Below are 24257 nucleotides of genomic sequence, written 5' to 3'. Positions count from 1 at the left end.
GTCAACATACCTCTCAGTGTCACATAAGAAGGATCGAGTAAGTGAAGATATAAGTAGTCTTCCATCCAAATAATCTAACTGGACAACACAGGAGTCAACTGTTGTTATTGTCTGAACAGGAAACATCACAAAAGCAGTAGCTGTCTAAAAGGGATATGAAAAGGAAGAAATAAAATTTACTTCATTATAACATATAATCTTCTCCTCTTTACCTTTGAAACAAAAATAACTTGGATAACCAAATTTTTTTTTTTTTTGAGACAGAGTCTCAAGCTGTTGCTCTGAGTAGAGTGCCATGGCTCACAGCTCACAGCAACCTCAAACTCTTGGGCTTACATGATTCTCTTGCCTCAGCTTCCCAAGTAACTGGGACCACAGGCACCCACCGCAACACCCGGCTATTTTTTGGTTGTAGTTGTCATTGCTGTTTGGCAGGCCTGGACTGGATTCAAACCCCACAGTTCCAGTATATGTGGCTGGCACCCAAACAGCTTGAGCTACTGGCACTAAGCCAACAAAAGAAAATTTTTAAATAGGCCAAAATTAAATCTGCTTGTAAAGATATCAAAGTTTTACTCATTTAAAAGTTTTGTGAAATAGGCTTGGTGCCCATAGCTCAGTGAGTAGGGCGCCAGCCACATACACCAAGGCTGATGGGTTTGAGCCTGGCCTGGGCCTACTAAACAATAATGACAACTACAACCAAAAAATAGCCGCCAGGCGCTATGGCAGGTGCCTGCAGTCCCAGCTACTTGGGAGGCTGAGGCAAGAGAATTGCTTAAGCCCAGGAGTATGAGGTTGCCCACAAACTGTGATGCCATGGCACTCCACTGAGGGCAACATAGTGAGACTCTGTTTCAAAATAAATAAAATAAAATAAGAGGTCTGTGAAATAATCTGGTATATAATTGCAGAGGAGAATTCTTAAAGTTCTGTTTGTGGTTATCTAACCATAGAGGTTGGAATGATAAAGATAAAGCAAATTTTAGAATATTTGAGAGCATTTTTCACCTATAGGATAGTATCTTCTCCCTTAAAAAATAAAAGGCAGATTAAGTCTATACCATGTGTAGGGCTTCAACTGTATTTTAGATCAAATATAATTATGAATAAAATAACAATTTGATAGGTCATGATGGTCAAACCAGAATAATATTCTGATGTGCTCATTTTAATGAAGTAATCTAGGGCCAAGTTCAATGACTCATACCTGTAATTCCAGCACTTTCGGAAGCCAAGGCACAAGGATCACCTGAGGCCAGGCGTTCAAGACCAGCCTGAGCAACATAGCAAGACCACATCTCCACAGAAAATTTAAACATCAGCCAGGCATGGTGGTGTGCATCTCCACCTCTAGCTACTCCGGAGTCTGAAGCAGGAGGATCACTGAGCTCAGTAGTTAAAGGTCATAATGAACTATGATTGGGCCACTGCCACCCCAACCAGGGTGACGGAGAGAGACCCTGTCTCTTAAAAACAAAAAGGAATTTAGCCAATAATAGATAGATCTCTTCTTTTGTGCCAGGAGCCTACACAGAAATACGCTAGGAAGAGATAAATCTCACACTTCAGATATTAGGGCCTTGGAGACAGGACAGTGAAAAGCTGGTTTGCTGTGTCTCAGTGACAGACTGAAGTATTCTGTGAGAGTAACTTGAGTCTCAACCCTTCTCTCCAATAATAATTGGGGAAAGAAGCCTGAAGACCTGCACAGCAGAGCACAAGCCAGGGGGTGCCATTAAGATTGCATTCACAGTTAAGTTTCTCTTCATCCTGAAACATTCTTAGACCCACAAGTTTCTTCTACACAGGGACCAGAAGAATAGGACCCTGGGCTTGGTGCCATTTCTATGTTTGCATTTTATTCACACAACTAACAAACAGATGACTTTTCCTTCTTAATAGCCTCTATTAAAGAACGGTTTGTTTAAACAAGCCATGCAGTTGAATTAGGGAGTACTGCATCAGATAATGTGTAGATTAGTGAAGTCAACTCACAGAAGCCATTCTGCAACAGTATCAGACTAAAATACTCTACCATATGTACCACATACAAACACGTCTGATTAAAGTCTCTAAATCTGGGCTCTTGATCAGTCCCGGAAGAAATGCAGTATGTGGAATCACATCATCCTTTAATTGAAAGTTCTGTAAGACAAAACCACGTACACAAAGAACTAATCTAATTCTCACCTTTGCTTGTTTAGAAGTGTTGAGTTTGATAGCAGAAACTTTCCCCACATGATCACCTACAAAGACTCTAAGAATAGCTGTGTCCCAACAGAGAGCTGTAACTCTTCGGCCTTTATGTTCTGAAGACACATAAATTTGTTCTGGTTTCCCGCGACGCTCTTGATTTAATTCCCAAACAACTACAAGACCTTGACTGCAAGAATTGAGTTACAGAAGTAAATTTTTAGCAATGGTAAAAAAGGGACAATTGCATCACAGTATCAACAAGTTAAATATATAGACATATATAAGAAATCTTATTCTTTAGAAAAGAAGAAGTAAAAGTCAAGGTATTTATTTCCTTGCCTTAGTCATCAAACCAGCATAATAGCAGAAGTTAAATGTTCTAAATTATTTCTGTTCCCTTTCCCTTTTAAGGCCTTTGAAATCTTGTTACCTCAAATTAGCATTTTCCACAAAGACTCAGATGACCAACCACCTATCCTGGTTTGTTAGCTAATGAGGGGTTTCTGTGCTAAAAATGGGACAATCCAAGGCAAAGGAAGATGGTTGGTCACCCTACTAATCATACTTGTCATTTAAAACACATTTGGAAGAAAACAGAGTTTTTAAAACAGCTTCTCACCTTCTGTCACACACCCCCACAGGCTAGAGGTTAGGTCATACAGCCTTGAGCTGGCCATTGCCTAGGGCACTTGGGACAATCAGCACAACACCCTCAACCGGGTATGGACAGTACAGGACCTGGGTTTATGCACCCCTGGTCTTTGGGATATGCTGGTCAGTCGGCTGTGGGCCTGAGTGTGCTGCATGTCCACTTAACCACCTGTTCAGGTCGTGAATAAACAGTTGGCAACAGCAAAAAAATAAAAAAATAAAACACATTTGGAAGAAAACAGAGTTTTTAAAACAACTTCTCACCTGGTAGCTACAGCAACATAATCATCATCATGTAAACAACAGGCAACCTGAGAAATTGCACCTTCCTAGAGCACAAGGAAAAATATCTTGTTAATCTCAAGTTTTATAATCTTTTATTCCACATGGTTGTCTATATTAGATAAATCCACATTTACGAGACTCCAAATGGCATGACACGCTGCCCTTAATCTTACCCTGTGTGAAAGAAAAAGCCTGTGCTTCCAGCCTTCTTTCTGAATGAGATGGAGTCCTCCTCCCGAACTGCCCAAAGCCAACCATTTCCGAGACACAGCTATGCTTGTGCACTAAAAACATGTGAAGAGACAAGTATGAAATAATCACAGCAATTTAAACAAATGGACTATCTTCCAAAATAAAGGCTGAGGATTTATGCATCAGCTTCTTCCCCTCACTCTATCCATAATGGCACTTACACTTCAATTCTAGAATAATTGAAAATACTGATGAAGAACATTTTCTTTTTAAACTTTTAAGAATCTCAAAAAGACTAAATAGGCTCGATTGTGCAAATGAGTAATTTTCTCTTGACAAATGCCACTTGTTAGACCATTTATATTTTGTGTAATTTGGCTAGGTCATTCCAATACAGACCATAATGGAGGAAGCCCAGGTAAGTTACTAGGAGATAAAGCAACCACTTCAAACATTTAAATTGCTTCGATCTGTATAATCATCACAAAACACCCACAGCTCTGACAGCAAGTGAGACTGAAGAGGGCATGGGTACAGGTCACGGTCATGTCTCCCCACACCCTCCGCCTCCTGCTGATTTCTTTCCTCTTCCACCAGAGAAAGCAGTGGTCATGCTGTGCCTAATACCCTGTGGCAAGTTAGCAGATAACAAAGAGATTCCCAATCCTCTTCAACTTTACTGCTTTCTACCAAAGAACTTGTAAAACCTAAACATCCACATTCTCTGTTTCCCCTGCAGCCAACTGTAGTCATGTAACTCAATCCCAACTGATAAGTTTGCTGGGGGCTTCTCAGGAAGCTTTACCTTCCCCCAAACAGGGAAAGCCTGAAGAAAAGAAAGCCCCCTTTCTTGCTTATGGTGATAATAGTAAGACTGGAGATAGGATATATACTGCCTACTCAATGAAAAGCCAACATATAGATGACGGTAGAACAGGAAAGATGGAGAACCTGTATCTTCCACAATACATAATATCATGGGGCCACTACACTAAACCCAGAAACACTAACCTCCAATGTGATTATAAACCATTTTTATTGCTTGAGCCCCTAATAGCAAGTCACACAGTAATTTAACTTGCAGCTGAAAAAATTTCTAGCTGATATCAACCCTCACAATTTTTTTTGAAACAAAGGCTCATTTTGTCACCCTGGGTAGAGTGCCGTAGCATCATAGCTCACAGCAACCTCAAATTCTTGGGCTAAAGTGATCCTCTTGCCAATCGCTTCTCGGCCTTTTGGCTAAGATCAAGTGTAGTGATCCTCTTGCCTAGCCCCCTGAGTAGCTGGGGCTACAGGCGTCTGCCACAACACCTGGCTATTTTTAGAGACAGTGCCTCACTCTGGCTCAGGCTTGTCTCAAACTCCTGAACTCAAGTAATCCACCTGCCTCAGCCTCAGCCTCCCAGATTACAGACAAGAGCCACCGTGCCCAGCCAATCCTCACAATTGCTGCTCATATTACTTTGCCTCTCACTTCCTATTCTTCCTTTCTTCAGAGGCCAGAAAGGTACTTTCAATGGTAGCAAAATGAAAGAATGAAATTATTTTGGAATTGGTTATGACATGGTTCTTCACCATGTCATTTCTGGGTTTACTCAAAAGAACTCACAATTTGAGGAATAGATGTATTTAGTTCTTCCCACAGAGCTAACTTTTGCTTTGCTCTCTGTATCAGAAGTTACATCAAATTTCCTGCTTTGGAATAGTTGCTGTAACAACCGCAGTTCATGTTATTCAAAATGTAATGGAGTTGCCAGGCTCAGAAACTGATCCTCCAAAATATGGTGCTTTGACATGCTGAGAGGCCTTAGAAGCTGCCTCAAAATCAAAGTTCCTCTAACCTTGTCTTGTTTACCCCTCCCTACAAGCACAGGGAGGACTCTGTGAAATTTCCTTATTTGACCAAGAAAGCGTCCTTCCAAAGGAAATGCAATTGTCTTACATCCCCTTCCTAAGGATCTCATCAAATAATCAGGAAAGGTCAATCACAGAGGAGACTGGGAGTCATTGCCATGCCCATACAGACTTTACATCTCTTCCTCTGAGGCCAGCTCCAAGAGATTACCTGGGAGACTTTATCTGTATAAGACAGATTGTTTCTGTGAAGCTCCACTCCTCACTTTCCCATATAGTCTGCCTCCCACCTACTATGTCTCTGCATTCTCCCTAATGATTCGCTGTCACTCACCAGAACTATTAACATCCCCCATCTTGCCCCTCCCCTATGAAAGAGTATATAAGCTTCCACACAGAGTTATTGGGTAATCCTCTTATGCTATGCACATTTAAAAAATTGGGGGGCCTGGCATGTTGGCTCACGCCTATAATCCCAGCACTCTGGGAGGCCAAATAGGTGGACTGTTTGAGATGATGTGTTCCGACCAGCCTCAGCCAGACCAAGACCCTGTCTCTAAAAAATAGCTGGGTGTTGTGAGGGGCACCTGTAGTCCCAACTACCTGGGAGACTGAGGCAAGAGGATCGCTTGAGCCCAAGAGTTTGAGGTTGCTATGAGCTGTGATGCCATAGCACTCTACTGGGGTCAAGATGAGTGAGACTCTGTCTCAAGAAAAAAAAAATTGTATGCCTTTTCTTCTATTAATCAGCTGATTTTCAGTTAACCTTCAAAGGGTGATGGGGAAATTTTCTCTTACTCCCTAAAGGTTATACTCATTTATACTACCTTTTTTTTTGGAGACATAGTCATAGCTGTCACCCTCAGTAGAGTGCTGTGGCGTCACAGTTCACAGCAACCTCAAACTCCTAGGCTTAAGCGATTCTCTTGCCTCAGCTTCCCAAGTAGCTGGGACTACAGGCGCCCACCACAACACAGAGCTATGTTTTGGTTGTAGTCATCATTGCTGTTTGGCAGACCCAGGTCACATTCGAACCCGCAAGCTCTGGTGTATGTGGCTGGCGCCTTAGCTGCTTGAGCTACAGGCGCCATCCTATACTACTTTTTTTTCAATTACATATATTACTTTCAGAGAGAAAACCCAGCAAGATTACTGAGGAGGAAAAATGAAGCAATCAGTGTCATGGTATCCAGAGGTGATAAAGAAGAATTCAAAAGCCAGTTCAAAAAATAAGAAAGAGCTATGAAAATGCTACTTCTGTGTAATGTGTAGACCTAAAAGGAAGAAGCTGAGGCAAAATGAATATAGAGAGTTGATTTGGGCCAAAGTCAAAGAGTGTACCCCAGGACACACTTCTAAGTTACCTTGGGGAATGCTCTGGAGAACAAGAGAAACTCAAGTTTTCAGGAGAGGGGGTGATTACAAATGTTGTCAGGAATTCTCATTGGTTTACAGAAATAACACTGGTTAACAATGGGCTATGCATTGTTGAACTACAAGGTGTGTGGCTACTTAGCATCAGTCTAGTGCCGCAAGTGGCTTAAAGCCAGAACAAGACCCTGTCTCTAAAAAATAGCCGGGTTTTGGGTGACACCTGTGGCTCAAAAGAGTAGGGCACCAGCCCCATATGCTGGAGGTGGCGGGTTCAAACCCAGCCCCGGCCAAAAACTGCAAAAAAAAAAAAAAAATAGCTGGGTGTTGTGGTGGGCGCCTATAGTCCCAGTTACCTGGGAGGCTGAGGTAAGAGGATCGCTTGAGTCCAAGAAGTAATTATTTAGCTCAAGGAAGAATGACATAACTGCTATTTCATTCCAATGCCTCCCTGCGCCTGGTAATTTAAAGAAGCTTATACTCCTCAGATAAAAATTTTATTTTCTTTTTTCCATAAAGGTATGTCTAAGACAAGTAAGAACTCCCAAGATTCCACAAAACATAAGGAACTCGATGGCAAAGGCACATGTAACAGACAGCACACAAAAATATGAGTATATGAATATGAAACTGATATAAGGATCAAGAAGTTCACCTTTAGACGACTGGAGTCCAGCCGCAGGGCTGACAGTAATGGATCCAGAGACTCAAACTCCGCAAGAACATGGCTGTAGGACTCTGCTATCACTGGCACAAAAGTCATTCTAAACTTGAGAAAGTTCTAAACTTGAGTGACAGGCACAGAATTCCTCACCTGAAAAATGCACAAAAATGTAAGAAGCTCACCATTCATTTAGCATGCATTAATAAATGTATGGGGAACATAAGGAAACACAAGAAAGGGACCACAATCCCTACCCTACAAGTGCTTAGCACCATGGTAGAAAGAAAACGTGTATAGGTAACATCTTGTGCCACAGTGTGCTAAGACCACGTCATTCATTCCTTGACTCTAAAATTACCAGAGTATCAAATCCATTCTCAAAGCTCTCCAAATCCTATCCTACTTATTATCTAATTGTGCATAGGCAGAATGGACACAGCAGGATTTAAAAAGAAAACTGGTCAAGGTAGAACAGCAAGCCCATTGCTGCATTTCTTTGATTTGAAACTTTTCTTCTGTCTTTAGGAGTTTCTTATTAAAATGTTAACAGTTGGCTCGGCGCCTGTAGCTCAAGCAGCTAAGGTGCCAGCCACATACACCTGAGCTGGCGGGTTCGAATCCAGCCCAAGCCTGCCAAACAACGATGACAACTACAACCAAAAAATAGCTGAGGTTGTGGCGGGCACCTGTAGTCCCAGCTACTTGGGAGGCTGAGGCAAGAGAATCACTTAAGACCAGGAGTCAGAGGTTGCTGTGAGCCATGGCACTCTACCCAGGGTGATAGCTTGAGGCTCTGTCTCAAAAAAAAAAAAATGTTGACAGTTACTAGCTAATAATTTAACAGTGTGTAATAGAAATAGGCCTCTGTATCTTTCTCTCCAGCCTTACAGGGTATCCATAAGCATGTTAAATAAATGAATGCACCTACTGAGTAAGAAGTAAGGTGCAGGACATCTGAGCACAAAGGGCTTTAACAAAATAGTCTAGATAGGAATGAATAGGGATAAGAATACAAGATAGCAAATGCCAAATACCCAGTTGGTACTTTGAAAACTGACTCAAGAGTTCTTACCTGTTCAACTACTCTCAAGTACACATTTTTGTCAAATTGTACCAATTTTCAGAAAAAAGGAAATACAAAATTTTAAAAATTCTATCTATTAGTTAAACTTTCTTCAATCATTTGCTACTTGCCAAATTAAGAATAAAAAGCGGCCAGGGCACTGGCTCACACCTGTAATCCAGTATAAGTAATATTAGTTCTCAAAAACAGTTGCCGGGTGCCATCTCCACCTTTATACCTTTATGTTAACTCTCTCTGAAATGACTGCTTCCCCTCCAGCAATTATCTAAATCTATACAGCCTCTAAGATCCCACATAAGCACTAATTCCAGAATTCTCTAAGTGGAAGAGGATTCAAAGGTAATTCCATAAACTCATTTGTTCATCTCAGAAATTGTTTTTGCCCTAGGTCCCTGACATTTTCAGGGATGGAAAGAAAAGCACTCCCTCTTATGACACTGCTCGCTCCAGTACTTCATAGAGCTCACTGATACAAGGTCTTTTTTAATACTGGGCTGAAATCTGATCCCTTAGAGCTCTAACCATTATTCCTAATTATGACTTCTACAGTTGAGAGTGCATAGGTTTACTCCTTTCAAAAAAGCCCTTCACAAGACATGATTGCAAGAGGGACTTTACCTAACAATTGCAATCAGTGTAACTGGCTTATTGTACCCTCAATGAATCCCCAACAATAAAAAAAAAAAGAAAAAAAAAAAAAAAAGCCCTTCAGTATTTGCAAAGCATTATCAAGTCTTCGAAAAATTTTACATTCCCCCATTGCCACCATTCCTGACATGACAATTTCCAAATTCCTCTCCATTCTTGTCAACCTTCTACAGAGGCCCTTTAGTTTACCACAAAATGAGGTGCCTAGAACTGAACATTAGTACTCCTTATGTAGTTGGATGAGCCCAGAATAGAATATAAACCCTAATTTCCTCAATCTGTACACTAAATTTCCATATTACAAGCTAATACGGCATTAGCTGTGTTTTTAAAGTGGCTGTGTTACTGTTTATTCAACAGAGCACAGTCAACTAACACCCTCCCAATTTTCACATAATAAAATCTAGCCATTACCTAGATGCAATAGAATTGAGCTTAAATTGAAAGCTGATATCAAATGCAGCAATGGATATAATAAAAAGTATCTAGAAATTCACAAGCCTAATACAAGCAAGAACAGCAAATGTTAATAACTGTTCAAGATGGGTTGTGTATACATGAGGGTTCATTTGATCATACTGTCTACTTTGCCTAAGTTTGAAATTTTCCATAATAAAAAGTTTAAATTATATACTTTTTTAAAAAGTCTGTACAAACCTTCAGTATTTCTTATAGAATCTGTGATTTAATCCCATTTTACCCTCTCTCCCTATTCTCCAACTGTATTGAACCATCCTTTGCTCCTCCTTCATTCTATAAACTTATAGTACCTTCATGGTTTAATATATGATCTTCCCCCATTTAACAAAACCCTACCTTTCAAAAAAAAACCCTACCTTTCTGCAAAGCTGAGTGTAAATGTTACTTCTGTGAAGTCCGTCAGAACTTCAACCTAGCAATAAACTAACAGCTCCTAAGAAGTGGAGCTAAGAATGAACATCTCCTGAATCTAGATCTAATCATCTTTCCATTTCTCCGCATGACTTGATGATAACACAAAACAGCAGTGTTTGCTACTCACAAATCAAATGCAAATGGGTGTTCTCTTTTGCCCCACTAGATTCATGGAAGGAAAAGGACGCGAAAGGCATAAGAACCTAAAAACGAAGGTGAAGTAGCAGATTTCCTCACGTTCATAATGGGATCTTTCTATCCAAGAAGTTACAATCAGAGGACAATTCTCCGCCTAAGACAAAGAAATGGCGACTCGCTTATTCATGCAATCATTCATTCAACACTGCTGGAGACACAAAGATGAACAAAATACAGTCCCTGCCCACAAAATCTCGTCTAGCAGAATTACTACCTTTTTAACAGCAGTGACTTTAATATTGTATTCAGATCTCTTGATGAAAACAGCCCCAGTAACCAAGTTGTCAAAGCCAGGCTCACTGACCAGCAACCCGGAGGTCCCGGCCCTGCTCCACCATATCCAAGCCAGCAGCTCCCGCTCAGGGTGGAACAAACCTACTACTACCAGGATAAGCACCCTGCCACTTGCCCGGACTAAAAGCGGAACAAGAACTTCATTTCCCACCTCCCACTCCTCCCCTTCTTGGCTTGCGTCATCCAGAAGCGCCAGGGACGCGGGGACAACGCTGTTAACGGCACTTCCTCGTCACGTGACGGTTACGCCCCCTCCTTGCGCGTGGTCCCTCCCCCTCAGGCCGCGTCGCGATTACGCTCTCTACGGCCTGGAGTTCGAGAGCAGCCGCAGGCTGGAGACACAGCATCGACCGGGACCGGAGGAGCTCTAGGCCAGATGGATGGGCCAGCCAGGATGCCGGGACCCTTCACCGATCGCGGCCGGAGAAAGGAAAATAAACAGGCGGGAACCGGTGGGGGAGGGAGGGAGGGAACCAGCGGAAGGTGTCATGGCGGCCACGCTCTGGGGTCACGTGTACCCCTGGGCCTCCTTGGTACTTCCGGTCACGTGCCCTCAGACTCCTCGCAGCCAGCGATGGAGGCGAGACCCCCCGGTAACAGAGGCGGTAGCGACTGCTGCGGCCGCTGTGTTTCAGCCTCTTCTCAGCAGCGGCTCTAAGAAGCGCAGCAGAATTCGACCCGACCCAAGCCAGTTACTTATTCCCTGCCCAGAGCTGTAGTTTTCATCTGGTAAGTTTAGACCGAAAATGGGGGTCGGTGGGCGGGTAAGGATCTGACAGGCCCTGGGGCCGCTGGATGGCATGGATTCTCCCTCTTTTCTCAGCGTTGCAGACGTTGTCGCCGCAACGCTTGAGCGTGCCGGCTCATTTGCCCTTATCCTAGGGCAGAGAGGAGACGACTCCTAATCTACTTGCCTAAAAGAAGCCTGCCCTTCGTATTGAGGGCAGGAACTCGAAGATTTACTCAAAGCTAGGATCAGATTTGGCTTATGAGAATGAAGGAAGTGAAGGCCTCTCCCGGACAGAGAAGACCTTCCCGTTAGGAAATATGCTGTTACATCTCGATTCCTGTCAGAGAAAAGGTCTCTCACCTTGGTGTCCGCAGTCCATTTGCTTCCGTCTCTTAAAAACCTTGACACATGTACGTCCCCAGTTTTGGTCATGCCCAGTTTCATTGTCGTATAATGATGAAAAATACACCATCTACCTCGAAGTACATAATTATTTTATAAATTTTCTAACGTTCTTAAAGGCTAAATTGACTAGGTGTGTCCTACTGACTTTTAAGCACCCATATTAGCGTTTAATTGGGGATGAGGAAAGGAGATATAAAAACTCTTTGTCCATTTGGAGACTCCGTTTAAAAAAAAAAAAAAAACACGCAAAAACTGAGCTATTTGATGGCCTGGTGCGGTGGCTCATGCCTGCAATCCTAGCACTCTGAGAGAACTAGATGGAAGGATCCATTAAGCCTCAGGAGTTATAGACCAGCCTGAGCAAGATTGAGACCCCATCTCTACAAAAAATAGAAAAAATTAGTTGAGCATTGTGAAGGGCACCTGTAGTGCAGGCTGCTTGGGAGGCTTAGGCAGGTGGATCGCTTGAAGCCAGGAAGTCTGAGATTGCTGTGAGCTAAGCTGACTCCAGTGCACTCTAGCCTGAGAAAGCGTGAGACTGTCTCAAAACAAAAACTGAGTTATTTGAAATACACTTTGCATTAAGTATTGACTCCATACAAACTAATATCCAGACTTGTGAGCTTCAAACGTTTTAAAGGAGTGGAATAATAGATAAAGCTGCATGCTTTGAGGGAACTGAATTCAAGAGGGCTTGGCCCCACCCACACAGCCTTCCCTTTATCTTAGAGGCATGTCCTTGGAACACAGTTTGATCTCGACTTTAGTAATTAAACCAAAGTTGCCAACACTAGGTTCTTTAAAAACCAAACCAAAGCACTTGAGATGGTAAGAGGGAAGGATCTCTTGAGGCCAGGAGTTTGAGACCAGCCTGGGCAACATAATGAGACTTTGTCTCTACAAAAATGAATGTAAAAATCCGCTGAGCTGGTGGTGCACGCCTTTAGTCCCTGCTACTCTGGAGACGGAGCTGGAGGCAAGATGATCTGACTCCTGGCTTTGGAGGCTGCAGATGGCGCCACTGCACTTTGGCCTGGGCAACACAGGGAGGCCCTGTCTCTTTAAAAAAAAAAACAAAAAAAAAAACAACAACAACAGAGAAGCAAGTCAGTTGTGAATGCTTCCTGTGTTACTTCCCTTAAGGCTTGTATCTTCTCCCTGCTGGTACCAGATGTCTTTTCATCTTATACCATGCTTCTTTGTGCTGTTTTTTTCCCTGCTAGCAGAATGTCTGGTGTACCTCGAACTTTTGTAGTATTTTGGCCACTGTATATTTATGTATACTGTATATTATGTATACTGTTAGTGGTGTCTTTGTGCCTTTCCTTTCTCTTTCTGCCTTTAGTATGGCATTGTCAGGCATTGATCCAATACTTGTCTTTCCCCACTTTTCATTACCAACTGATTACTCTTTGAGTTTTGGTAATATACTCTTGTCAGCATGCAGTATTTATTAGTGGATAAAAATTTTCCTAGATCATGCTTCTCTGTGTCGCATTTTCCTCCTGTCTCTCCCTGCACTGCTGTAAAGTGAAAAAACGCTCCATCCTGTATTGCCACATCATTTCTTCTCTTTAGTATCTTTTTTTTATTAAATCATAGCTGTGTACATTAATGCAATCATGGGGCACCATACACTGGTCAATACCATTTGACATATTTTCATCTCACTGGTTAACAGCCTTCCTGGCATTTTCTTCACCTTTTCTTTTTTTTTTTTTTTTTTGTGGTTTTTTTTGGCCAGGGCTGGGTTTGAACCCGCCACCATCCGGGACGGTGCCCTACTCCTTGAGCCACAGGCGCCGCCCCTTCCTGGCATTTTCTTAGTTATTGTGTTAAGACATTTATATTCTACATTTAGTAAGTTTCACGTGTACCTTTGTAAGATGCACTGTAGGTGTGATCCCACCACTCTCCCTCCCTTTCCCTCCTTCTCTCCCCCTCTCCCCCTTCCCCATATTCTTAGGTTATAACTGGATTATAGCTTTCATATGAAAGCCATAAATTAGTTTCATAGTATGGCTGAGTACATTGGATACTTTTTCTTCCATTCTTGAGATATTTTACTAAGAAGAATATGTTCCAGTTCCATTCATGTAATCATGAAAGAGGTAAAGTCTCCTCTTTAATATCTTAAAAACAACAGTTTTGGTCACTACTTACTTATAAAGTCTTATTCCCTATAATGCTTTATTGTCAAAACGTTTGGAGATTGTTTAATGGCAAGTAGCATTTCAAATCTCCCATCTATTCATGCTGGCAAATACAGCAGCTCTCTCTAGTAATCCTTATTTTAGAGGGTAATGAGCTTATGTTGCACTTTTTGTCTTCCCATCATTTATCTGTATGTTGGAAAAGAGGTAATAGAAGTGTAAAGATGCAGTAATTTAAAGATTGCTGTTCATCTGTTTCAAATTTTTCCAGTCATTTCTAAGGGCAAGATCCAGTTATTGGAATCTTTGTAAGAAATGGTATTCCAATCTGTGATTTGAGAGCTATAGCGCTCCTTACGTTTAGCCAAGGAGGTATACGCAAAGATTTCTTATGGTTATCTTACCAAGATGGTATTCTTTTTACAACAGCGATCTTAAATGATGTCACAGATATTTATTGGACTCTTACTGTGGGCCAAAAACCTACAGAGGGTGCCAAAAACATGTATATATGTTGTTATAAGACATGTTATCTATATATTATATATTATGTATACACACACTTTACAGCAGGTGCCAAAAAATGTATATACATTGTAAGAGATGTTGTCTGTGCATTATATATTATGTATGCACACACTTTGAGCACCTCTTGTAATTCTGGAAGTAAAATATGATTTGTATTCATCTTTTGTTACAGTATATATTATTACAATTTTAATACAGTTTTTTCCTTTCTTAAAATGTGTGTACATTTTGGGCATCCTCTGTGTATTGCTGAATGCTATCTATATTGCAGAAAACATGGGGCCTCTGCCCTCCCTTATGAAGCTTGCAGTTTGTTGTGGAACACATACTTTTATGGAAAATAATTCCATAAAAAACTAATTACAGTTGTGATAAAAGCTATGAAAAGAATAACATGTTTGAAGCTTAGAGTAGACTGAAAGAGATAAGTAAAAGCCCTTTGTGGGAAGGGAAGAAAATGTGTAAAGGTTCAGAGCGAGGCATATGCATTTAGCTTTGGGCAAATTTTTAACTGCAAGTGAATTAATGCCTTTACTAGAGTGTCTTACTGTTTAAAGAAGTCTTATGACAGATTACTTCATAAAGTAAATAATCTTTTAAGTTGGGCCAATATGTTTAAATGCTTGCACCAATATTTGATGCATGAAATATTCTGTGGCTCTTACAGAGTTCTACTGGGACTGTTGGCCACGTTTAATGAACCCTTCTGAAGAAAAATCTGGAAGTCACAAGCCATTGTAGGTTAACCCCAGTGATCTGTTAAACCTCCTAAAGTTGGTCCTTATATGATTAACAAAGTTGTGACAATTGACTAGTTGTGTCTGATGTTCTGTAATTTATCTCTGATTTATTTTTTAAGGTTCCCCACAAGTGAATTTTTTTTTTTTTTTGAGACAGTTTCACTATGGCGCTCTCATTAGTTAGAGTGCTGTGGCGTCACAGTTCACAGCAACCTCAAACTCTTGGGCTACCGCGATTCTTGTGCCTCAGCCTCCCAAGTAACTGGGACTAAAGGCACCCGCCACAATGCTCAGCTATTTTTTTTGTTGTTGCAGTTGTCATTTAGCTGGCCCAGGCCGGGTTCAAACCCGCCAGTCTGTATGTATGTGGCCGGCGCCCTACCCACTGAACTACGGGCACTGCCCCCCCACAAGTGAATTTTGATATGAATGGTTTTACATGTTATGTAAGGGGTTGTTTTTCCTAATTGATTTAAAGTGGGTCGCTCAAAGGCAGTTTATCAGTATAATGTAGTCTCACATTACAGTTTCTGTCTTCACCCATCTTTTCTTTCTCACCTTCCCAACTCAAAAAGGTTTTTCTGTTCTTTCTTTCATTTGTGCCAGTAAGCCCAGTTAACTGGGAGGCTTCCTCTATCAGCTGTCCTTGCTCACTGCTTCTCTTCTAACCATTAACATACTTGAAATTACCCTCTGATTATCTACTAACTTCTCCCTAACCTTTTCATTCCCATCTTTCTCAGATGTTTTTTTCTATCAGAGGTTTCTCAGAATTTCTCAGATTTTAATTCATGTTTCTTAAAATGTGATTTGTATTTTATGCAGTATGGTTTTATATTCTACAGATTCAGTGGACTTCTAAAAATTTATAGTGATTTATTATAATGAATATTAGATCACTAATATTTAGGTATTTAAACAGTTCCATGGGTGTTAATAAAATTTCCTTTTATAAATTAGTTTAAAAGTAGAAGTGATTGTAGAAATTGAAAATAATAAACTATTGGAAAAAAAGAAAACTTTCGATTCTTACTAATACTCCCACTCCTTATAGCTGCCTCTGTTACCTTGTAGACATTTGGTTTGATGTGGAATAAACTCTTGAGAAGACGTTTTTAAATTACTTTCTTACAAAATACAGATTTATTATAGATAATCTAAAAAACAAATATTATTCAAATTGTATTTTTATCACCCATAGCTGCTATTAAATTTAGAGTCTATCTCTCAACTCAGGTATGTTTGCAGAATAGTATAGTAGAACTTTGAGGTCAAGTTGACCCAGAGTCAAGGCCAATTCTACTATTTCCTTGATGCTTGGGGAAAGCATCTTACTTTTCAGACCTAGTTTCCTTATCTACAGAGTGGAATTAATAATAGACTCTATCTCATAGGATTATTAACAGGGAACTGAATGAGATAGTGCATACTAAGAGTCCAGGGTCTGGCACATAGTAATAAGCATTCAGTAAGTTTTAGATTTAAAAGAATTTAAGAATATGGAATCAGACTACATGGTTTTTTGCTTGTTTGCATTGATTACTTAACAACGTATCTTTTTGTCTTATTAAAAAAAATCTTAAAACAGAGGTTTTTAATTTTTTTTGTTCTGTCACCTAGGCTGGAGTGCAGCGATTCATTGTAACCTCAAACTTCTGGGTTCAAACAATCCTATCTTCTCAGCCTCCCAAGTAGCTAGCACTGCAAGCACACAACACCATACTCCACCAGGTTTTTAAACTTTTTAAGCAACTATGATCCTCTAATCAAAGTCTTAGGGAAACATCAAATAACACAGCTAAAAGATAGCATCATATATTAAGAATTTTAACCCATTATTATATTTGATATATAGTATATATAGGTATCAAAACTGGAGATTATAAAACAACATGGGGAATTATTTTCAGTAACAGGTTGTCTGCTGAGAGCTGAAGATAATAAGCAGTAGAAATCTTAGAATCATTCCCAGAACTGGGATTAATCAGAAGTCAGTGTGGTAGATTAGCATTGAAGATGGAGTTGGTTTAGCCAAGTGGCTAATTAGTAGATGGGTATGATTTAAAATGAAGAAAATTGAAGTTAGGGTTGTGGAATTATAGAATTTTTAAAATCCCTTTTCATTCTTTTGTGAATTAAAGGCAGTCATCTAGGGCGGGTCACAGTGGCTCACACCTGTAATCCTAGCACTCTGGAAGACCAATCTGAGCCAGAGTGAGACCCTCATCTCTCTAAATAGCCAGGCTTTGTGGTAGATGCCTATAGTCCCAGCTACTGGGGAGGCTGAGACAAGAAAATTGCTTGAGCCCAAGAGTTTGAAGTTGCTGTGAGCCATGATGCCATGGCATTCCATCCAGGGGGACAAGGTGAAACTCATGTCTCAAAAAAAAAAGCAGTCAACTAATTGGGCTTCATTCTAACATTTCCAAATGCACACAGAATGCGGACTGTCTCCACCTGCATGACTTAACAGTGCCTCCCAGTCAGTTTTCTAAAATACAAATCTCTCCTCTATGCAGAAGTATTTAGAGGTTTTCTGTTGTTTACCACATAGGGTGGCATTCTCCACCATTCTCTATCTGACTCCATCTTGACCATCCAACTTCATATCCCACTGGACCTTCATTGTTAACTTTATGATGCCTCCAAAGCAGACTTCTTACCAAGCCTACAGAGTTTCAGGCCTCTGCCCCTTTGCCTTATTTTCCCTTTACTTTCTCTGTAGAGCTCCTCTCTAAAAGAGAGCGAATTGCTGATACATGGAGAAAAATGGTGAATTTCAAAAAACAAGCAAAAGCCAGAGACAAATAGAGTATGATTCTATTTATGTGAAGTCCTAGAACAGACAAAAACTTATCTGTGGGGATAAAAATCAGAAATAGTTGCTGAAGGATAAAGGAAAGAGAATTGAAAGAAACCTGAGGGAACATTCGAGATGTTGGAAATGTATGTCTTGTTTCGGGTGATCATACATGGGTGTATACTATAGTCAAAATATGTCAAACAGAATGCCTAAGAAACATTAATTATATCTCCATTTTTTAAAAAAACTCAATGGCAAACCTTTTAGAAGGCTTCCTCAGTGAGGAAACCTCTGAGTCCTAACTTAGACCATTTGTTGTGTCCCTTCACTCATTCTAATTTGTATATTCACTGATGAACACCTCACACACAGCTCATCTTACTATATTGAAAACTCTGAAAACAGAAATTCCTATTGACAGACCTTTCATCTTTTGACAGGCTCTGGTCTCCTAGGCTCAGTATAAATTTATTGAATAAATGTATCACACTGACCCTTTTCCTATCTATTCTTTAGATGGGATAGCCTGTAAAGACCTATAAAAGGCGAGATGTGACTACTCATACGTAATTCAGATAACTTAAAGGAAATAAAGATTTCTCATTTTTTTAAATTTATTTTTTATTTATTTATTTATTTTTTTTTTTGTAGAGACAGAGTCTCACTTTATGGCCCTCTGTAGGGTGCCGTGGCCTCACACAGCTCACAGCAACCTCCAACTCCTGGGCTTAAGCGATTCTCTTGCCTCAGCCTCCCGAGCAGCTGGGACTACAGGCGCCCACCACAACACCCAGCTATTTTTTGGTTGCAGTTTGGCTGGGGGTGGGTTCGAACCCGCCACCCTCGGTATATGGGGCCTGTGCCTTACTAACTGAGCCACAGGCACCGCCAAGATTTCTCATTTTTTACTTGTATCTTTTTTTTTGGAGACTGAGTCTCAAGCTATCGCCCATAGCATCGTAGCTCACAACAACCTCAGACTCTCGGGCTTAAGCGATTCTCTTGCCTCAGCCTCCCAAGTAGCTGGGACTACAGGTGCCTGCCGCAGCACCTGGCTATATTTTGGTTGTAGTTGTCATTGTTGTTTGGCAGGCCTGGGCTGGATTCTAACCCACCAGCTCCGGTGTATGTGGCTGGCACCCTAGCTGCTGAGCTCCAGGTACTGAGCCTACTTCTATCTTTTATTTCTAGCTCATTACTTGAGTGAGTTAAGAAGAAATAATAGTTTTTTTAAATCCAGTAGCATTTTTCATTAATCCTAAGAGGTGATGGTTTAAGAAATAGTTTTTATTTTTCAGGTAACTTTATACAAGAATTGCTGATTTCCATTGTTTTTAATGCCTACTATTATTTTTCCAATGTTTATTTTTCCATTATGTTCCAGTAGAAATTTTCCCCAATTATTTTGTGAGTAACTAATGGTAAATCTCATATTTCCTTGTTCCCATTTGTTTTAGGAAAAATGTTTCACTTAACTTGTGAATGTGATAACTTCACTTAATTTGCTCGGGGCAAATATAATTCTAATACCTACTTGTGCTGAAAAATTATACTTTGTGTTTAAAGAAGTAATTTTTGTTTTTTGTCATCCTCAGTGCAGTTATATCAGGGAACATATGATTTGTGTATGTCCTAACTTGTGATATTAACTTTGATCACCTGGTTAAGATAGAATCTGCCTGGTTTCTTCACTGTGAAGTTATTTCTCTTGTTAATTTTACTTAAATTCCCTGTGAGAATTTTTTCTTTGGGTTATAAACTATTGCTATCATTTTTTTTTTCTTTAGAATGTACAGGTAGTAAAATTTACTTTTCTTAAGTCTACTAGTTTGTTGTTTGTTTGTTTTGAGACAGAATCTCAAGCTGTTGCCCTGGGTAGAGTGCCGTGACGTCACAGCTTACAGCAACCTCCAACTCTTGGGCTCAAGCGATTCTCTTGCCTCAGCCTCCCAAATAGCTGGGACTACAGGCACTAGCCACATGCCCAGCTATGTTTTGGTTGTAGGTGTAATTGTTTGGCGGGCTTGGGCTGGATTCAAACCTGCCAGCTCCTGTGTATTTGGCTGGCGCCCTAGCCGTTAGAGCTACAGGCGCCAAGCCTGAAGAAGTAATTTTTTAAAATAATATATTTTAAGCCATTTGTGAATGAAAACTAACATTAGAACTTCACCAGAAATGACAATATATGTGACATTAATGCCACAGTTTTCCCTATCCTGGCCCATGGCAGGCATCACCATCAATGGTGGCATCTTTCCTCCTGAACCCAGACAGTCTTAAAGTCCTTTTCAGTCATGTTCAAGCTTCAAGGATTTTCTTGGGCATTTAGGATTTCCAGAAAGGGCAGGGCATGGTGACCCACACCTATAATCCCAGCAATTTGGGAGGCCCATAAGGGAGGATCATTTGAGGCCAGGAGTTAATGAGAGCCTACTTTATACAAAAAAAACTTTTTAAAAAACTTAACTGGGCATAGTAGCATGTACCTGTAGTCCCTGTTGGAGAGTAGCTTAAGCTCAGGCTACAGAGATCGATGCTCACACCACTACACTCCAGCCTGAGTGACAGAACAAGTCTCTTGTCTCTAAAACCAAAAAAAAATTCCGAGAAGGAGTGGGGATAACGTGTTCTGGGGTATTTCCTAGGTAACTGGTTAGCTATTATACAAGCGAACTATAGCTAAAATGTGGAGAGCAGTTAAAGACATTTGATTGTTAAAAGGTGGGAAACTAGCATCAAGTGTTAAGCGTTAATTCTCAGTTTTATATTCAGGTATATAGAAGAAACTTAGACCAGGAATCAGGAAACTTGGGTGTGGTTTTAGCTCTGGGAGTGGTTCTGAATAAAAGACCACATATTTGAAGTCAAATTGTGTATTTATGATTTAAAAATAGAACTGAGGGGTGGTGCCTGTGGTTCAGTGGGTAGGGCGCCAGCCCCAGCCAAACTGCAACAAAAAATAGCCGGGCGTTGTGGTGGGCACCTGTAGTCCCAGCTTGGGAGGCTGAGACAAGCGAATCACCTAAGGCCAAGAGCTGGAGGTTGCTGTGAGCTGTGACGCCACAGCACTCTACCGAGGGCAATAATATTAGACTGTCTCTTAAAAAAAAAAAAAAAATAGAACTGAGGAAAATAGATTAAAAGTACTCTCATTATATGTCAAAATGGTTTAAAAGACTATTAAGTGTTAGAAACTAAGTATTGTATAAATTCACATGTGTGATACAAGCAAAATGAAATTTGACTGTTGGGAATAGTGCCATTCAAATTTAACTTTGAGAGGAAAGACTTTTCCTCCCTGTTAATTTCCTACAGTTTAGGTTTTAGATTTGGAAGGAACTCAGAAAGTCAGCGAATTTCAACCATAATTGGCATGTAGAATATTTTTTGACTTCATCTTTTTTTTCTCTATTAGTACCTTTTTGCTAACATGGCTACTTCATCTGAAGAAGTTTTACTGATTGTGAAGAAGGTTCGCCAAAAGAAGCAGGATGGAGCTTTATACCTAATGGCAGAAAGAATCGCTTGGGCACCCGAAGGCAAAGATAGATTTACAATCAGCCATATGTATGCAGATATTAAATGTAAGTCAGCTGTACTAAGGTCTGATGTATGTGTATGTCTTATTTCTAGTAATTTTTTGTAGAAAGATGTCTTATATAGTCTTTGTAGGTTTTAATTTTGTATCCCAAAAAACCAGCCACATGTAAATAATTTGAAAATGGGATCACTGAATATACTTTTCTATAGCCTGACCTTTTCACTTATAAATAGATTGTGTACAGGTTTATATATGTTGATCTACTTCACATTGATCTACATATGTGGTCTGATAATTAAGTTCACAAACTCATCCTAGGAAATGTGCTACATACTTCGTTGCTATGATCACCAGATGGCAAGGTGGTACTTCAAAGGTGAACGTAGTGATGTTCAGCAGTGAAATATGTATCACTTTTTCTAGGATGAGTTTGTGAACTTGTCAAACCTCATATGAAAATAGCTCTGATGGCCATTCCAAAAAGAGTTCCAGAATTGCTTTGAGGAGTAGAGTAGGCCGTGGTGTCAGTGCATAGCTTCCCAAAGAGAGTAACTCAAAGTGACCATAGTGATGTTGGAGATATGTAGCACTTTTTCTAAGATGAGTTCAAGAATTTAATTTGTCAGATCTCGTATATACTTTTAAGTATTGAATCATACTTCACTGGACATGCAATCACATGTATTTAATCAGGCCTCTATTAAAGGACATTTGGGAAGTTTCCAGAATTTTATTTTTGCAAATAATACTGCAGTGTAGATCTGTGCACTAATATTTGAGGGATGTTTGTGCATCATACTTCCCTTAAAAGGATTTCGGGTTCAAATGGTTCGTCTATTTAAAGTGTTAATAAGTGATGCCAGATTGTCTTATAGAATGTATTGCTTTTACATTATTTTTCTTTTTATAATTTTTTCATAAACTTTTTATAAACTTGAAGTGTGAAGTTTGAAATAAAAGCCCCTTCTCTTTCAAATTTGCAAAATTACCTTTGAATTTATTACCCAGGGGGTATGGTACTTTGTTGTTCAGTAGTAATTAGGTTGAAAAGCATTTAGATGAATCCTGGAATTTAAAAACTTTGCTCTAAAGGGTGGTGCCTGTGGCTCAAAGGAGTAGGACACCGGTTCCATATGCCGGAGGTGGCGGGTTCAAACCCAGCCCTGGCCAAAAACTGCAAAAATAAAAAAACCAAAAAAAAACTTTGCTTTGAAAAGGAGTATCTATAGTTCACCTAACTACATCTTGACTAGGAGAGACCCAGGACAACAAAACCCTTGATAAATTATGACACGCCAACTATAACCATTAGTATGGATTCATTTATGTCCTTGGACATAAGATTCTTTTCCTAGATAAAATATTGTGTAGATTATAAGCATCATGATACCTCCAAAGTTCACTGTTGCCTACACTATATGATCTTTTGTCCACTATCTTAGTATTTTGGTAATACTCCCTTTTTAAAAACTTGGTTTCTGTGGGAAAATGCCTGGCAAGTTGTTTAAGTTCGGGAAGTAGATGCCTGAAGCTAGAGCTGCACGTAACAGTTTTCCTTTTAAGTTGAATATTTGAAAGAATGTTTATTTCTGAAATAAACCACCGAAAGTTATCAATAAATTATTAAGGTGAAAATCAGAGTAGTCTTTACCATTAACTGAAGTTAGCTAGTTAAAAAATGAGAACATCTGTTTTCTCAGAGGCAGGAACTAAGATGGAACAAGGATGAAGCAGTGACTGAGAAAAGGTGCGATTTGAAAGGAGTGACTGGGCCAGATGTGGCAGCTCACACCTGTAATCCTGGCACTCTGGGAGGCTGAGGGAGGTGGATTGCTTGAGCAAGAGTGAGACCTTGTCTCTAAAAAAAAAAAAAATAGCAGGGCACTGTATTTGCTGCCTGTAGTCCTACCTACTCTGGAGGCTGAGGCAAGAGGATCACTTTAGCCCAAGATTGGAGGTGGTTGTGAGCTATAACTCCATGGCATTCTACAAGGGCAACAAAGTGAAACTCTGTCTCAAAAAAAAAAAAAAAAGAAAGGAGCGGCTGTTTTATAGGAAGGGGATAATGAAACATGTTAGCTGACAGTGTAAATTGCTTCATTATTGCTGCTTTTAGCAGTAAGGTACTTCATGTGTTCTAACTGTTGCAAGCATCATCTTCATTGTCAGAGTTTGTTTGTTTAAACTTTCAATAGATCAGTTCATGCTAACATGAAAGCTATAGGCAGTGTGTTACACTACCATGAATCACCCATTTTATGGGACAAAGCCCTCTATCTCTGCTTTCCTTACAAAGTAGAAGAGCACTACTATTGCCAAGAAGCCCATTCTTAAAACACAAGTTATGTATTATGTAGTTACATCTTGGCATTCCCAGCCCTGATTTTTTTATTATGAAAGTCTTCAAAGTTATAGATAAATTTAAATGATACAGTGAAAACCTACACAATATATCTTAACAGTTGTTATTTTGCCATATTTCCTTTGTGAGTATGCTTTAATTTTATTTTATTTTTTTATTTTTGAGACAGAGCCTCAAGCTGTTGCCCTGGGTAGAGTGCCAAGGAATCACAGCTTACCGCAACCAACTTCTGGGCTTAAGCAATTCTCTTGCCTTAGCCTCCCAAGTAGCTGGGACTCCAGGCTCCCGCCACAACACCCGGCTATTATTTGGTTATAGTTGTCATTGCTATTTGGCAGGCCTGGCCTGGATTCGAACCCATCAGCTCTGGTGTATGTGGCTGGCGCCTTAACCGCTTGAGCTATAGGCGCCGAACCGAGTATGCTTTTATTGCTTATGTTATCACACCAAGAATATTTTAATAAAATAGCCAGACCATTACTACATTTCCTTGGTCAAACCAATAATGTCTTTTTTAACCATGATTTTTTTTAAACCAGTATGCAGTCTAGGTTCATGTAGTTGTGGCCTCTTTAGTATCTTTCAGAGTATAACCATGTTGAATATTGTACATTCTGAACATCTGATTGCTTCCTTAAGGTTTTGTTTAATTTATTCC

At 40.1% G+C, this 24257-nt stretch overlaps 2 protein-coding genes across 6 annotated transcripts in view; one reads left to right on the top strand and one right to left on the bottom strand.

The window, feature by feature from the left end:
* The window catches only part of HPS5 (HPS5 biogenesis of lysosomal organelles complex 2 subunit 2), a 54223-nt gene extending 43729 nt beyond the window's left edge, over positions 1–10494 (bottom strand). For 2 of the 5 annotated variants that reach the window (XM_053561561.1, XM_053561564.1), the window contains exons 1-7: positions 10258–10366; positions 10049–10137; positions 7211–7369; positions 3309–3419; positions 3115–3179; positions 2194–2386; positions 11–144 (exon numbers count right to left, since the gene is read on the bottom strand). In XM_053561561.1, coding sequence (XP_053417536.1) covers positions 11–144; positions 2194–2386; positions 3115–3179; positions 3309–3419; positions 7211–7318 — 611 coding nt within the window. In that variant the 5' untranslated portion in view covers positions 7319–7369; positions 10049–10137; positions 10258–10366. The other 3 variants (XM_053561562.1, XM_053561563.1, XM_053561565.1) reach the window with 3 other exon arrangements.
* A 204-nt stretch (positions 10495–10698) lies between these two features.
* The window catches only part of GTF2H1 (general transcription factor IIH subunit 1), a 42694-nt gene continuing 29135 nt past the window's right edge, over positions 10699–24257 (top strand). The window contains exons 1-2 of the mRNA XM_053561147.1: positions 10699–11066; positions 21112–21280. Coding sequence (XP_053417122.1) covers positions 21127–21280 — 154 coding nt within the window. The 5' untranslated portion in view covers positions 10699–11066; positions 21112–21126. The remainder of the gene's footprint in view (positions 11067–21111; positions 21281–24257) is intronic.

The sequence above is a fragment of the Nycticebus coucang genome, chromosome 14 (assembly GCF_027406575.1).
Source record: "Nycticebus coucang isolate mNycCou1 chromosome 14, mNycCou1.pri, whole genome shotgun sequence".
Classification (NCBI taxonomy): Eukaryota; Metazoa; Chordata; class Mammalia; order Primates; family Lorisidae; genus Nycticebus; species Nycticebus coucang.
Note: the sequence above shows the minus strand (reverse complement) of the source record. Positions and strands in the feature narration are given on the sequence as shown.